The sequence below is a fragment of the Asparagus officinalis genome, chromosome 4, assembly GCF_001876935.1.
Source record: "Asparagus officinalis chromosome 4, Aspof.V1, whole genome shotgun sequence".
NCBI classification, from domain to species: domain Eukaryota; kingdom Viridiplantae; phylum Streptophyta; class Magnoliopsida; order Asparagales; family Asparagaceae; genus Asparagus; species Asparagus officinalis.
In genome coordinates this window covers 111,922,405-111,940,374 of record NC_033797.1, presented here as the reverse complement: position 1 = coordinate 111,940,374, position 17,970 = coordinate 111,922,405, and the positions used below count along the sequence as shown (strand labels likewise).

The 17,970-nt window shown below is 37.0% G+C and overlaps 2 protein-coding genes across 2 annotated transcripts; both read right to left on the bottom strand.

Moving 5' to 3' along the window:
- On the bottom strand, positions 886–13,220 carry LOC109837968 (BTB/POZ domain-containing protein At4g08455-like). Its single transcript, XM_020406362.1, is given in 3 exon segments — positions 886–1,717; positions 12,870–12,961; positions 12,964–13,220. Coding segments are annotated over 3 exon segments (738 nt in total). The 5' UTR covers positions 13,145–13,220; the 3' UTR covers positions 886–1,252.
- LOC109839161 (MADS-box transcription factor 23-like) lies at positions 17,163–17,570 on the bottom strand. The gene has a single exon (XM_020407590.1). The coding sequence runs from the start codon at positions 17,568–17,570 to the stop codon at positions 17,163–17,165; it is 408 nt and encodes a 135-aa protein (XP_020263179.1).

Sequence of the window (17,970 nt, the reverse complement as noted above, 5' to 3'; positions counted from 1 at the left end):
CAAAAGAGAAATATGCAGCTGCTGATCTTGGATCTCGGTGGGAGAACTACCACAGCTGATTCCACGAAAGCAACGAGTGATCGATCACCTCTAAGACAAGATTAGTGTCGAGCTTTCCTGAAATGGAAATAAAGCTCGCACCTCAGAAACCTTTTATCAAAGTTTATGCATTTTTAAGTTGAGCCGCCTCCCTGTAATATTTGCTGATGCCTGAAGCAACCTGACAGTTTTTCCAGTTCTTATGGTGTACATGTTCTTGTGTTTCTCAAAACTTGAACGTTATTGGCAAGAGAGGGTTGATTAGTACGAGCAGTTAAAAGTGTCAGTACTTTATCATCTACAATGAGATATACTTGCGTTCATTTATTGGGTTCATCTAAGCCTCTCTTTATGTCTCCTGAGCTCACATGAGATTGAATGTGAAAGGTGGCTATATTCAATGTAAGTAGCTAAACTCTGCAACACAATAAGTTATTATCGCAGAATTGCACTTCAAGTTAGTTTCGAACAGAACATCGAGTCACATATTATTGGGATTTAAACCACCGTGGGATCTCTATTTATTAAGACTGGAAGCTAACAAATCAACCTGAAAATAACTTCAGCTAGAAGCGCCAACATTTATTAATTCTTAAGGCAACTCTATTTTATTCAGACTGGAGGTCGACTAATAAGTCTGAACGAGTAACTTTAGCTATATTAGTTGTTAACCTGAAGCAAGACCCACAATTATTCTCTATTTTATTCAGACTGGAGGTCGACTAATAAGTCTGAACGAGTAACTTTATCATCCACAATTCTAAGCTATTGCGAAAACACTGTGGGCCACATAGCATGCAGATAGCAATGAATTTTAAGCGATAACAACTTGCAGTTGTTATAGAATGCGCATTGAAGTCCTCCTTTTTTCTTTCTTTCAATTCAATGTACGAATTACTTCAAAACTTACAATGTTACACACGAACAAAGAACAGAAAAATAAAACCTATCAGATATTAGCAACAGATGACCACTTAACAAACCACCACCATAAATCGCAGAACGCAAATAAATTTAAACTTCTCATCAATAAGATCAAGGATCGGAATAACAGACTGTGATGAGACTTGGTCCACGTCAGGTGAAACCCCTTTAAAAACCAATGTGTGATCATAGTGCACTCATTTTCGGCTATGAACACAAGAACGCTCTAGACCTTCTACAACTATGAATACAAACCTACAAATATGCTTATTGACATGCAACAAGACTTCTAGGGCTGCTGGATCAAATCTTTGGATGCAGTATTAACCTGCCTCGTAAGATAAGCTTCATATATTTCTACCACTAATCTTGGATCCTTTTCTACCAGCTCCTTATACTCTTCTTTATCGGCTAGTGTGGCCATGTTGTCCATAATTAGAGACAGTGCGGCATCAAGCAGTTGTTTGGCATTGTGTCGATGAGCAAATGCATAGCTCGCAATTGCATTATCATTGTTTACTTTAGATGTCATGAACTTCTCACAGAAGGCTTTAAGATGCTTCACTTGGTATTTCTCCGCCAGGACTAAGAGTTCAAAAGCCATTTGCTCATCGAGAAGCACTTCTGCAGTGTACAAATAGTGTACAAAGGATCGAAGAACATCATAAGAGACATCGAATATCTTAATCATGCCGCTGCGGCTCTCTTCCATCTCATTATCCAGCATTGCTTTGAAAACTGGTGACCTGCTTATCTGAATGGAAACATTAAATAAAGTCAATAGGATATATTTTGAGTTAAAAGAACCAGGTATCTGCTATAAATAACTGAGGAGAACATTACAGGTGAGAAGCTCATCAGATTTTTACGTATAATGTATACCCCAGAAGCGAAACACACTAGACAACTTCGAGCTGTGTAGTGATAAAAAGAGGTTTGAATAATTATTTACTTAAAATACTATAAACATAGCAGAAGGAAAACTTTCTCTTATCATATGCAACAATTCATATATGTATCTTATAGACTTACACATGAATTGAGTTTTTAGAACCCATAATAGTCATGTTCCAGGATCATCAACTGTTTAATTTGCAAAACATAGTTCAGTTACTAGGTTCTAAAACGAAGAATCTTAAAGAAGCAAGCTAACCATAGGTTCCTTGCCAAGTTTCATACTTAGTTAATAATGTGTGAAATGATGAAACATGTTCAGCCTCTATTGTAGATAGGCTGCCCAGATCTTTGACATATTCTATCACATTTTTGTGCTAAGATGTAGATCATGCTTAATTTAATGTCTCAGGTAAGTTTAAGTGTGGAAAGTGATTGTTTGCCTTTTCTGCGAATAAAGTAGAACATGATTTAAGATAAAGACTTGTAGCTATTGGATCTTATACTGTTCCTTGAACACAACACTTGGCATGGAATATACAAATGAGAACTACTTTTCATGGCTACTGTTATTGTCTTCTGATAGCACAAGTTTTACATAGAGAGAGGCTAATTAATTATTGGGCCTTAATATTTTAAATAAAGGCATGTCATATAATTGTGTGGCACAAGTGAATTATCTTTCTATCCCACCTGAAATAACTCTGTGCTATATCAAGAAAGCCACTAGTACTTACTGCCCATTTTATTGGAATCTGACCTTGTATTATGGAATAGATCAATTTTAACACAAAATTTTAAATTCTCATTTAGGATGAATATTGAGTGATGGCAAAAGAACAAGATAAGTAACAACCTAGGTTACTTGGACACGGCGTTTTGGATGCTGTGTCCATGCCCGACACACGTCCGACATGGACTCTCCACAGCCATGGACAAGTGTAGTTCAAAGCAAAACCTGATTTCCCTATTAGTTATAGACTAAACAAGTTTCTATGGTAATATTGGGCTCAAAACCAATCAGTTTTTGAACTCGAAAACTGAAACTCATTACCTAGTTTGAAGAATACCCATCGTATTATCCCATGCGAACAAAACTAAACTTTTATTGTTAAAACCTTATTCTTACTATGATATAACTTGATTCTTAATTGTTATAGATAATAGAAAGAAGCTCACAAATGTTATAGATATTTTAATTCAATAATATTATATACACACACACAAACAAGTCCCTATAGTTGCCACTTGGCAACTTTTTAGAATTTTAGATATTAAAATTTATTTTTTTACAATTCAAAATAAATAATATGATAATATTGAGAATATGAAAAGTCATCTTTATAGTGTATAAAATACCCACTAAGAAAATTTTCATTATGTATATCCTCCAAATAATTTAGCCCATGAATTAAATTATACTTTTGTAACCCACCGTTAACGTATTAATTCTCATACAAACCCATTCAAATTCTCAACTCATAATCTCTTTCTCTACTAATTTACTAAAAATTCACCATCATCATCTTCATCCTACAATATTTTATACAACGACTAATCTTCAATTCAGAATAGAAAAAAAAACTCCATTGGAACTTCATGAGCATGGGAAAAAAGATATAACTGATTTCTATTACTATTTCACTGATAATATATATGCACTTCTGCATTTTATTTTAAATTCTACTTCCATTCAATACAAACAGAGTGATATTATAAAATATGTGATTTTTTATACAATTACCTTTTAGAGAATGAAAATCAATATGAATATGTTTATTAAATTACATTTTAGCATTTATATATGCAATATGTTGAATAAAGTTAAATCATAATTCAACAATATGTTTTAGAAAGTTAAATCTAACTCAACTTCTATCGACTAGGAGAAAGCATTTTCATCAAGAGGAATATATCACACAAGAAAAAAAAAGATGTAGTCTTATTTTATAACTAGATATATACTAACTCTCTTGGTCTCATTATGTGCATAGTAAGTTCAACAAATTTAAAGCATAATTCAAAAGTATAATTAAAATTGTTTAGCATGATAAAATTATATCAGAAAGAATTATTGTTAACTTTCTTAAATATTTATAGCTTAGATTTTACTTTATTATTTTGGTAAATAATACATCTTGAAAAAAAAATTTCATAGCAGTGAGTGGTTTTGTCCCCGTATCCTACATTTTATAAATTTGTTGTGTCCCATGTCCATAACTGTGTCTGTGTCCGCACCCATATCCGTGCTACCTAGATAACAACTAGAAATAAGTACAGCATAATCGCACCATATTACAAAAGTGTCTAAACTTATTAATTGTCATGATTTACCTATGTCTTGTAAGTTGTAACTAAGCTTGCTGTCAGTATAGGACAAAAGTGAATATACATAGTAACTGGTAAAGATATTAAGCAAGATGCAAGTTAAATTGTGTTGTGCATTTAGAAAAGGGCTCTTCAGAAATTTTGTTATATTAGCGTAAAATAGAAATGCAAAATGTCATTCATTTAGCCAAACATTAATGGGAAAGCTCGTCTAGGACTCCAAGATTAGATCATTTACTGCTACGAGCCTAACTGATAGTTTTGGCTCTTTCGTTAACACCCCTCGATGATTTTGAGTGGAATATGCGCTAACTACAAGTTTTTTGTTGCTTCTTGTTCATCTGACATCACTAGCTCCGATATAACAAACATATGAATATAAGATCTAGCATCACAATATAATCAAGCAGAAAAGTGGTAAGAGCTAAGTTAGTGGCAAGATGTGAGTGAAATCTTCAAATAGATTTCCCATTTTGAACACACTTCGTTGAAGAAAGTGCTCGACAATGAAGTGAATGACAGATATGTTGGATATGTTGGATACTGATAAATTGAGAGTAATTCAGAATGAATGGAACAAAAAGAAATTCCCACTTAATAATTAATTAAAGGTCTAAGAGGAATCATTCATGGCAAATGGCTCAAGGTAACCAGATCATTAGATGAAGATATGGTAGCACGATCAACGAGCCTAACACCCAGGAACTGAACAACTGTTGGGTCATACTTATGCTCAATGTCAGTCAGAATCAGATATTTGATGCTAACTTTTGCTTAATAAATGACCTTTATAATTATCAAACAAATATGGTCATATCTATATTTCTTTGACTACCTAACTATTATTATAATCATATACTGATTTTCAAGAAATATTCACATTGAGGACAGAGTTAACTGAGAACCAATTATTAAACTGGTGCTGCACTATAAGTTGTTCCACGGTGTATTTAGTAGTTTTAACAATCCTCTTCTGTAAGGACTTGAGAACATTGTTCTCATTCAGTGAAGTTGCATCCCAGCATCTCATGGCATGATCATAAAGTCTGGGTTCAGGTACATAATCTTCAAGTTATAGTATGCAATCCGTTTGCCAAGATAACATTATTCATCATAAAATTTACGTCTATATTCTTAAGATAGATAGGGTTAACCAACTGCAGTTACAATAGGAAGCAACCTTAACCTATCCATTACGGGGCTATCTAAAAAAACAAAGTTTTCAAAACTGAATTAAGCCTTGATCTAACGTGTGTTTTCATTCCGGTATACCTAACATATGAATATAAGATCTAGCATCACAAGATAATCAAGCAGAAAAGTACTTAGTGGCAAGATGTGAAACATCTTCAAATAGATTCCCATTTTGAGCACACTTTGTTGAAGAAAGTGCTCGACAATAAAGTGAATGACTGATATGTTGGGTATGTTGGATACTGATAAATTGAGAGGAATTCAAAATGCATGGAACAAAAAGAAATTACCACTTATTAATTAAAGGCGTAAGAGGAATCATTTATAGCAAATGGCTCAAGGTAACCAGATCTTATTAGATGAAGATATGGCAGCACGATCAACGAGCCTAACACCCAGGAACTGAACAGCTATTGGATCATACTTATACTCAATGTCAGCCAGAATCAGATATTTAATGCTAACTTTTGCTGAATAAATGACCTTTATAATTATCAAGTGAATATGGTCATATCTATACATGGTCATATCTATACAGTTTCTTTGACTACCTAACCATTATTACAATCATATACTGATTTCCAAGAAATATTAACATTCAGGACTGAGCTAACTGAGAACCAGTTATTAAACTGGTGCTGCACTATAAGTTGTTCCACGATGTATTTAGTAGTTGTAACAATCCTCTTCTATAAGGACTTGAGAACATTGTTCTCATTCAGTGAAGTTGCATCTCAGCATCTCATGGCATGATCATAAAGTCTGGGTTTAACTATATAATGTTCAAGTTATAGTATGCAATCCATTAGCCAAGATAACATTATTCATCATAAAATTTACATCTATATTCTTAAGATAGATAGGGTTAACCAACTGCAGTTACAATAGGAAGCAACCTTAACCTATCCATTACGGGGCTATCTAAAAAAACAAAGTTGTCAAAACTGAATTAAGCCTTGAACTAACGTGTTTTCATTCCGGTATACCAAACATATGAATATAAGATCTAGCATCACAAGATAATCAAGCAGAAAAGTTCTACGAGCTAAGTTAGTGGCAAGATGTGAAACATCTTCAAATAGACTCCCATTTTGAGCACACTTCGTTGAAGAAAGTGCTCGACAATAAAGTGAACGATAGATATGTTGGATATGTTTGATACTGATAAATTGAGAGGAATTCAGAATGAATGGAACAAAAAGAAATTACCACTTAATAATTAATTAAAGGTGTAAGAGGAATCATTCATGGAAAATGGCTCGAGGTAGCCAGATCTTATTAAATGAAGATATTGTAGCACGATCAACGAGCCTAACACCCAGGAATTTGAACAGTCATACCTATGCTCAATGTAAGTCAGAATCAGATATTTGATGTTAACTTTTGCTGAATAAATAACCTTTATAATTATCAAGTAAATATGGTCATATCTATACAGTTTCTTTGACTACCTAACTATTATTATAATCATATACTGATTTCCAAGAAATATTCACATTTAGGACCGAGCTAACCGAGAACCAATTATTAAACTGGTGCTGTACTATAAGTTGTTCCACGGTGTATTTAGTAGTTTTAACAATCCTCTTCTGTATTCAACTACATAATCTTCAAGTTACAGTATGCAATCCGTCTGCTAAGATAACATTATTCATCATAACATGTAGAATAACATTTAGAACTACAGTCTTAAGTTAGATAAATAAGGTTAACCAACTGTAGTTAGCAATAGGAAGCAACATTAATCTATCCATTACTGCGCTATCTAAAAAAACAAAGTTGTCAAAACTAAATTAAACCTTGAACTATGCATTTTCATTCCGGTCCAATCTCCAATCCATAAATCTGGTCGAAATAAGTTAGGGATGGACAATTATCATGGACTGAATAATTAGCCTGACCATGTTGCAAGTGAAGGAGCAAACAATATTCCTGCATTAAAACATATGAGTAAGCATGAAGCTACTACTTGGTTAAACTGTTTGCTTGCCTTAATGACTTCCAGAACATGGAGACTAAAATTTAGACCTATAACTTAAGAAAACCCTAGAGATTGTATATATAGATCCTAGATTGGCTTTGATATCTATATATGTGTGTGTGCACGCACGCGTATTAATAATGAAGTTTTGAAACTGTAGTTTAATTTACACATGTTCAAAATCTGAACTTTTTGTCTAAAACATTGTCTCATGTGTTCTACATCTTTGTTTCTAACTCTTATAGTAATTGGTAATTTCATTTCTCCTATTAGTCACTCAGTCACTGAAGAAATCTTGTAGAAACCCAATTCTTAAGTGGAGATTTGTTAAAATCTTAGCCAATTAGAGAAAACCCTAGTGATTGTTTATAGATTCTGCATTGGCTTTGATATCACAATATGTATGTGTAATTGATAATGAAATTTTGAACCTTTAGTTTTTTTACACGTGTTCAAACTCAGAACTTTTTGTCTAAAACTTTATTCCATAAGTTCTACATCTTTTCTTTGAACTCTTCTAGTAACTACTAATTCGTTTCCTCTTATTAATCACTGAAGTAATCTTGTAGCAACTCAATTCTTAAAAGGAGATCTGATAAAATCTTAGCCAATTAATTCAATACTTAACTGAAGATTTCTTTGACAAAACTGAAGAATTGTTTGTATCATGAAATCTTTGAAAAAACTGAAGAATTGATTCTATCAATTCCTAAGAGAAGATTTGTTAAAATCTTAGCCAACTAATTTCATAATTAACTGAAGATTTGTCTAAGAAAAACTAAAGACTTGTTTGTATTATGAAAAGTGCAAACACGCTTTACTCGTTTGGCATTTATGAAGTTGATTTGCAAATATAAGTTTGTACTGAGTTTCCATGCAAAACCTGGCCAAAGTTCACAAGAATCGGCCACTCAAATGAAAGAATTCCTCGGAAAAGATAAGAAGGGGCAAACACCTTGTTCTCAGCTGAACCGAGAAAGGAAACAAACTTGAGAGTGAGAAAGAAGCCGGGGCAAGTAGAGAAGGACAGAAACATATTGAACCTAAGATAAGTTTCCTTACCCTTATCTATTAGTTTGCATCAAAATCATGTCTATCTAGAATCTCATAATCTAGCTAGGTTATTAAATTCAAATCTTTAGACTGAGATGAAGAATTAAAGATTTTAAATCATGGGAGTAAAAAAAGAAGTTTTGTGTTTTCCAATGAGAGGGATGCCTTCAACCCCCCCCTGCCATCAAGAATATTGTGGCTAGAGGTAGGCTACAGATGACCATCATGGCTATTCAAGCCCATACAATACGCTGAGTTTTGGTTCAGGTTCAAAAGATAGAAGAATGGGAAGAAGAAGTGAAGGGGGAAAGTTCTCATCTTTGACTGGGCAAATATTATTTATGAATTCATAAACTTATATATAATATATCATTTGTACATAAATCAAGAAGCTGATTTAAGGTAACTATGAGTCCAGAACAAATTTAATTACATGATTTAGCACATAACAGCCAAAGACTAGAATATATCTCAATGGCAGATCAAACCTTGAAAAATATTTATTCAATCACTAAATGTTGATGTATAACAATCTCTACGATACAAACCTATGCTCTAACTCTGCTGATTGACTGCATCAAAAAGTCAATATCTAGATGCTCATATCAAATCACAGAATGATGCCCTAATCCTATCCAATCAAGCAATAATGACCAAAACACAATGAATCAAATCGTAATTTGAAGAAAATACACAACACGATGGAGGGACAACAGGGGTAGAGGCAAGGTGGACGGCGTTAGCGGCAAAGGAGGAGATGGTTTCAGAGGAGTTAGAGGTGGTGTGGAGGAGGATGTCGGCGGTAGTGACAGATTTGGTGATTGTCGAAAGGGGAGTTGAGGCGGAGGAAGGCAGCCTTAGACTTGACATCTTTGACTTGCACTTCAGCTCCTCCATCTCTCTCACCTCCTTGTATAACTCTTTGCATGTCCAGCCTCAAGTTCCTTATACTCTTTTCTGCACGATTGGCACCACGCTTTTTCCCATTTTTCACATCTTTCTTTTTTATAAGCTCATGCTCTGTGCTTGGGAGATTTACTCACCTTTCAACTTTGCTCTTTTTTGTTTGTATACCTCTAAATTCTACCCTATATGCAGATGTGACATTCGCTTGTTGCTCGTTCATTTGACATCACTAGCTCCAATATACCACCTTAACATATGAATATAAGATCTAGCATCACAAGTTCACAACAATCAAGCAGAAACGTGCCAAGCACTAGCTTAATCACAAGACGTGAGCATTTTCAAATATAGTCCCATTTCTAACTATACAACACAGTTAGAGAAAGGAAGCAAAATAAAATAAATGATAGATATGTTAGATACTGATAAATTATAAGGAATTATGAATGTAAAGGTTCAAAAGAAGCTACCACTTCATAAAGGCATAAGAGGAAATATTAGTGGCAAATGGTTCATGATAGCCAAATCTTATTGGATGCAGATATGATACCGGGATCAATGGCATTCATAATTATCAAGTAAATGTGGGCGTATCGATACAGATTCTTCGACTACCTAACTATTATTATAATCGTATTGATATCTAAGAATCGAAATAAAAATATTAGCATCCAGACCCGAGTTAACCAAGAGTTAGTCATTATACTGGTACTGCACTATAAGTTGCTCCACAGTCTATTCAGTAGTTTTGATGAACCTAATCTATAAGGACTCGAGAACATTAACCTTATTTTGTGGTAAGTTGGACCTCAACATCCTCACAACATGCTATAAAGTATAGGACCATGGGCAAAGGGAAGAGGTTAGAGGGGAGGGGCCAAGTGCCCCCAAGAGGCTCGATCCACATAACTCCTATGTGCTCTCTTCCAAAACCAAAATTTGAAGTTCATTAACATCTCCATGGAAGGTGCACTCAAAAGCTAAATTTTATTTGGCATATCGAATATCCTTCACTCTTCGCCTTATACTCAAACTCTCTACTACGCCTTGTATAAACACAACAGATATCTTTATGGGCTTATCTTGAACAATACAAATAAATGTCAATCCACCATTAGAGAATGATCTCTAACAAATTCATCTTTAGGTAGGGGTAAAACGAAAAGGATACAATTAAAGGCTTTAATGTAAGAACTTTACAACTAATTTATAAATTTAAACTGATGAATAAGAAGTCCAACTTCCATTAGCCGTTAATAACAACCTCAAAAAGCATAGAAGACTTATTATCACATTTGCTTTCTAGCCCGATAAGCAATTTCATGTTGTAAACTAAAGATCAAGCTAAAATCTTAAAGGCTATTTTTTGTCATAGCAATTACAAATGTTGAGAGACTATTTTCAGCTATCGTGGAAGCTAAAATGCTTAATCATATGTGAAATCAATGTGAATGATTGCTTAGCAACAAATCAAATTTGATGATTTTGATACTATTAGTAATAATGCAATTATGTAATGATTTCAAAAAATGGCAAGTCCCCGGGTTAGTTTGTAAATGTATTTGTTTTAAGCTTAATTGCATTATTTTTTGGGACCTGATTTTATTAACTTTAATTATTCTTTTGGACCTAGGAGTTACTCTTATATAACATTTGGTGTCGAGTTTGAGACTATATTCTATATCAAAAATAATATTTATATTGTTAATTGTGAGTATCAATATAATTGTTTTAACATTTTTAAGAGAAGTAATAAGAGTGCTCCCCTCAAGCTCCAATTTCTGGCTACGTCGTTGTGTTAGCATCCATTATAATGTTTACATCTACATTCTTAAGATAGTTAGGGTTAACTGACTGCATGTAATTGTAGGAAACCTTAATCTATCTGTAGGCGTCCTGTCTAGAAAAACTAAAATTGTAAAAACTAAATTGACCCTTGAATTAATAGGCATTTGTATTCCGGTTCAATCAACAATCTATAAATTTGGTTGAATAAGTTAAGTTTGTACAGTTATAATGGACTGAATATTTAGCCTAACAAAGTTGCACGTGAAGAAACAAACTGGAGTCCAACCATCAAGCATATGAATATCCAGGAAGCTAATAATTTGCTTAAACTGTTTCGACGCCTTAATGATTGCACCTTTAGGTTTCTTTAGACATGTTATGTTCAAACTCAAAACCTTTTGTCCACGACTTAATTTCATAAGTTCTACAACTTCTCTTCTGGTCGCTGCAAATTCCTTTTCTCTTATTACTCGCAGAAGTAATCCTGTAGCAACCGAGTTCTTAAAGAGGAGATATGTTAATACTTAATATCTTACCTAATAAATTCAACAATTAACTGAAGATTTCTTTGAAAAACTGAAGAATTTGTATTATGAAAAATGCAAGTAGGTTTTATGCAGGTATTACGTGTTTGGAATTTATGAAGTTGATTTCCAAATATGGGTTTTTATTGGTTTTTCCAAGCAAAACCTATACGCCAAAATTTTACATTAATTGGCCACTCAAATAAAAGATATCCTCACATAAGATAGGAAGGGAGCAAACACATTGTTCTCAACTGCGCCGAAAAAGAAAGCAAAATGGAGAGAGAGTGAAAGAGGTCGGAGGAAGTAGAGGAGAAGGAAAGAAGTGAATCTAAGATAAAATTTATTTTTCTTTCCTTTCTAGTTTGCATCAAAAATCATGTCGATCTAGAATCTCATAATCTAGCTAACGTTGTCAAATTCAAACCTTTAGACTGAGATGACGAATTCAAGATTCTAAATCATGGGCGTGAATGAAAAAAGAAGAGCCTTTTCGGTTTTTATGCTGAGAGTGGGAGCTAACAGAAGCCCCCTTCCTTCCAAGCATCTCGTGGCTGAAGGCTAGGCAAAAATGACAATCATGACTATTCAAGCATAAACAATAGGCTGAGTTTCGGTTCAGGTTAGAGACAGAGAAGAACAGGAAGAAGAAATGAAGAAGAAGAAAAAAAATTCATCTTTGAGTAAGTATTATTTATGAATTCATAAACTCGTATATTCTTTGTAGATCATTCCATAGACTGATTTAAGCAAACTATGAGTCCATAACAAATTCAGTTACATGCTCAGCATATATAACTATAATGGACAAGAACATAGCTACACTGCAGATCAAACCCTGCATTAACATCTATCTAAAAACTAAACAATGAGAATCTCTACAATCTGCGCCTGCGCTCTAACGCTACAATACAGATGGCATACCATATATTCCCTTCTCCAGTCAGGTTAAGCCCTAATTATAGTTAATTAATCGAGAAGATGCCCTAATCCTACCCGAAACTCAATGAATCAAGCCCTGACTTGAGGAACAGTGAAGGAAAGGGAAGAAAAATCCAATCTTTTACTTAACCTTGTGCTGCGTCGCACGTCCGGTCAAATAGACTGATTTGATCACAGACGCATAGTATAATCACGAAACGACGCTCAGATCGAATCACAGCGTGATGCCCCTAACTCTACGGAACGACAGCAATTAAGCCCTAGATTTCGATCAAAGTGAGTTGTGGAGGGGGTACCAGAACGGCACGGTGAGCGGGGACGGCGGGGGCGGAAGCGAGGGCGGCGGAGGAGGAAGAGGAGGACAGGGTTTCCGGGGAGTCGGAGGCGGCGTGGAGGAGGATAGGTGGTGGTTGTTGAGGGGGGAGTTGAGGCGGAGGAAGGCCACCTTGGACTTGAGGTCCTCGATCTCCCGCTTCAGCTCCTCCTCCGTCTCGCTCGCCTCCTCGTAGCATTCTTTGCATGTGCCGGCGTCGAGCTCTTCGTACTCTGCTCTGCAAGATTGACACCACATTTTTTTTTGTTTTTGCCCCTTTCTTTTCTTTCTTTCTATTTTTCACAGACCTCAGCTACTGCTCTGTGCTAGGGAAGTTTTGCTCACCTTTTATTATATTAGTATAGTGCACGTGATTGCACATAGACATATTTATTTTTGGGAAAATTGTTTGGGGGAACCAAATTAAGTTGGGTCATTCATCTTCACCCCAAGCCTAAAAAGCATAACCAAAAAACCCTTTTATAGAAATATAAGTGCAACTAACCCCCTAACACTATATAATCCCACTGCCCAATGAACTCATTCCCAAATTACCCTTCCCTTCCCAATTTAAAATCAAAAAATATACTCCACAATCCCTTTCCTCCTCCAGCAATTATTTTTGGTTCCTCCAACCAATTTTCCCTAAAAAAATCATGTCGACCTCCGACTCCGATACCAAACCCGACCCGTCGCCGGTCCCCCAATCAATCATCGACGCCTTCTCAGTCGCCACCGTCTTCGACCCCTCCCTCCACTGCGTCGTTTGCACCGACGCCCTCCCCCTCGTGTCCCCCGCCAGATCTGCATCGAGCCCTGGCTCTCCTGCCTCCTCTGTCGCTCCCCGCTCCCTTAATTTCACCAGAGGCGGCGGCGGCAAGGGGGGAGGACCTGAGGCGGCGAGGGCGGTTGAGGTGGGTCGGGCGCTTTTGGGGATCTGATTAGGGTTTCTCTTCTGTTTCCTCTCTGAAATCAAAGAAAGTTGTGATCTTTTCTTCCATTTTTGCCGGTCGATTCATCTGCATCAAGATAGCAGCCATGGATTCCTCCCTGCGCTCCGGAGGAGGTCAGAGGTCGGAGGAAGATACTCATTGTGAAGATTGAGAAGAAAGAAGCACGGGGGGTGACCTTCTCGAAGCGGCGTCAAGGGATCTTCAAGAAAGCGCCGGACCTCTCCGTCCTCTACGGGGTCGACGTTGCTGTGATGGCGCTCTCGGAGGCGGGAAACCCCTACTGCTACGCCTCCACCCCGTCCCTCATCCGTCGCATCCTCTCCACGTCTCCGCCGGCACCGTCTTCTTCTTCTTCGAACAATGTGGATGAGCTGTGGTGGGAGGAGGAGCCGATCGAGCATATGAGCCTCGACGAGCTGAGGGTTTTCAGAGGACAATTGGCGCGCGAGATGCAATCAATCGAAGCGGAGGAAGGGGGGTTTTCAAGATCTCGTCCCTAGTTGTTGTCGTATTCTTTAAAATTTATGGGTCTCTTGAAATTTTGTGACCCCCCTCCTTCCCAGTTTTGTGTGTAAAGGGTTGAGGGGCGGATGTATTCAAGATATCACGCAGATGTAATCCTTTAATTTTATTTTTTGATTATTAATAAAGTGAAAGATTCTCTTGGTTTGGGATTCAGCTCTTCTTGTTTTCTGTCTTCCTCTTTCGTGTGGTTACTGGCACGTCTAATTTTGGATCAACCCCTGGTTCATAAAGTTAAAACATTTTGATGCCCCAACTAAATCCTCATATGTGCTCCAATCTGTTACTAAATTGCGGAATCAGGGATGATGGGTTGAGATTGTAACTTAGTTATTCAAGGTTAAATGGGATGTTTGGTAACTTTCATTTGCAGTCTTTCTAATGTAAGCAACACCCAAATATCACATACAACATCCAAATGTCACGTATAAGCAATAAATATCACAAGCAACACCCAAATATCACGTATAAATAACAAATATTATAAGCAACACTTAAATATCACATACAACACCAAAATATCACATACATCACCCAAATATCACGTATAAACAACAAATGTCACAAGCAAAATCCAAATATCACATACAACACCCAAATGTCATGTATAAACAACAAATATATAGCAATGTGCAGTACAAACAATGAACTCAACCCATCATCACATTTCCTTCGTAGAACCAATCTATAGCAATGTGCAGTACAAACAATGAACTCAAAACCCAAATTTAAAGCAAACAAATTTAAAACAAACAAAAATCATCTTTTGCCTCGCCGCTAGATGCAATGTGTCGCCCCGTTGTTATCATTAACATTTACAAATCTAGAAAATCCCCTGTAATTCAACTCCCTCATTATCGGCCCCGCCGACGTCGGATCCGACGACCCCGACGAGGAGGTTACCGACACCGAGTGGTTCTTGAATATGAGATCGAAGCCGTAACAGGACCCTGATACGAAGCCATTAAAATTGATCCGAGAAGCCGTTACGACCCTGGTTTGCATTCAATTTTATCCGAAGCCGTTATGACCCTAGCCTGCGTTCAATTTTAACTTCTTCGGATCAAGCCATTACAACTCAAATATCACATACAACACCCAAATATCACATACAACACCTAAATGTCACGTATAAACAACAAATGTCACAAGCAACACCCAAATATCACATACAACACCCAAATATCACATACAACACCCAAATGTCACGTATAAACAACAAATGTCACAAGCAACACCCAAATATCACATACAACATCCAAATGTCATGTATAAATAACAAATATCACAAGCAACACCCAAATATCATATACAACACCCAAATATCACAAATCAGATCTAAATATCACATATAAGGTAGAACCGTAACATGTAAGATTGAATTGTCACATATAACATTGAAATATCATATGATATGCTTATTTGTCATATTTACGGTTAACTGTGATACATATATGTTCCCTCATTTTCCCATTTAACCTTGAATAACTGTGATACATATATGTTCCCACACATCTGCCTCATTGCCTTCTCAACCTCCTCCTCGTACCTAAACATCATATAAGAATCATGTGTATGAAAAGGATATCACATTAGAAGGGGAAATATTGATTTCATCCTTTCTATATCACAAAGTTGTTACAGATTACATGATTGTGATAAAAAGAAAAAAAAATTGTTGCTTTTAGGATAATATTGCCCCTTCTAATGTGATATCCTTTTCATACACATGATTCTTATATGATGTTACGGCTTCGATCCCATATTCAAGAACCACTCGGTGTCGGTGACCTCCTCATTAGGGTCGTCGGATCCGACGTCGGCGGGGCCGATGATGAGGGAGTTGAATTACAGGGGATTTTCTAGATTTGTAAATGTTAACGATAACAATGGGGCGACACATTGCATCTAGCGGCGAGGCAAAAGATGATTTTTGTTTGTTTTAAATTTGTTTGCTTTAAATTTGAGTTTTGAGTTCATTGTTTGTACTGCACATTGCTATAGATTGGTTCTACGAAGGAAATGGGATGATGGGTTGAGTTCATTGTTTGTACTGCACATTGCTATACATTTGTTTGGTTCTACGAAGGAAATGGGATGATGGGTTGAGTTCATTGTTTGTACTGCACATTGCTATACATTTGTAGTTTATACGTGACATTTAGGTGTTGTATGTCATATTTGGGTATTGCTTGTGATATTTATTGTTTATACGTGACATTTGGGTGTTGTATGTGATATTTTGATGTTGTATGTGATTTTTAAGTGTTGCTTGTGATATTTGTTATTTATACGTGATATTTGGGTGTTGTATGTGATATTTAGGTGTTGCTTGTGATATTTATTGCTTATACGTGATATTTGGATGTTGTATGTGATATTTGGGTGTTGCTTACACTAGAAAGACTGGAAATGAAAGTTACCAAACATCTCATTTAACCTTGAATAACTAAGTTACAATCTCAACCCATCATCTCTGATTCCGCAATTTAGTAACAGATTGGAGCACATACGAGGATTTATTTAGGGCATCAAAATGTTTTAACTTTATGAACCAGGGGTTGATCCAAAATTAGACGTGCCAGTAACCACACGAAAGAGGAAGACAGAAAACAAGAAGAGTTGAATCCCAAACCAAGAGAATCTTTCACTTTATTAATAATCAAAAAATAAAATTAAAGGATTACATCTGCGTGATATCTTGAATACATCCGCCCATCAACCCTTTACACACAAAACCGGGAAGGAGGGGGGTCACAAAATTTCAAGAGACCCGTAAATTTTAAAGAATACGACAACAACTAGGGACGAGATCTCGAAAACCCCCCTTCCTCCGCTTCGATCGATTGCATCTCGCGCGCCAATTGTCCTCTGAAAACCCTCAGCTCGTCGAGGCTCATACGCTCGATCGGCTCCTCCTCCCACCACAGCTCATCCACATTGTTCGAAGAAGAAGAAGACGGTGCCGGCGGAGACGTGGAGAGGATGCGATGGATGAGGGACGGGGTGGAGGCGTAGCAGTAGGGGTTTCCCGCCTCCGAGAGCGCCAGCACAGCGACGTCGACCCCGTAGAGGACGGAGAGGTCCGACGCTTTCTTGAAGAGCCCTTGACGCCGCTTCGAGAAGGTCATCCCCCGTGCTTCTTTCTTCTCAATCTTCACAATGGGTATCTTCCTCCGACCTCCTCCGGAGCGCAGGGAGGAATCCATGGCTGCTATCTTGATGCAGATGAATCGACCGGCAAAAATGGAAGAAAAGATCACAACTTTCTTTGATTTCAGAGAGGAGACAGAAGAGAAACCCTAATCAGATCCCCAAAAGCGCCCGACCCACCTCAACCGCCCTCGCCGCCTCAGGTCCTCCCCCCTTGCCGCCGCCGCCTCTGGTGAAATTAAGGGAGCGGGAATCTAACAAGGAGTTGCGGCGGAGGAGCCAGGGCTCGATGCAGATCTGGCGGGGGACACGAGGGGGAGGGCGTCGGTGCAAACGACGCAGTGGAGGGAGGGGTCGAAGACGGTGGCGACTGAGAAGGCGTCGATGATTGATTGGGGGACCGGCGACGGGTCGGGTTTGGTATCGGAGTCGGAGGTCGACATGATTTTTTTAGGG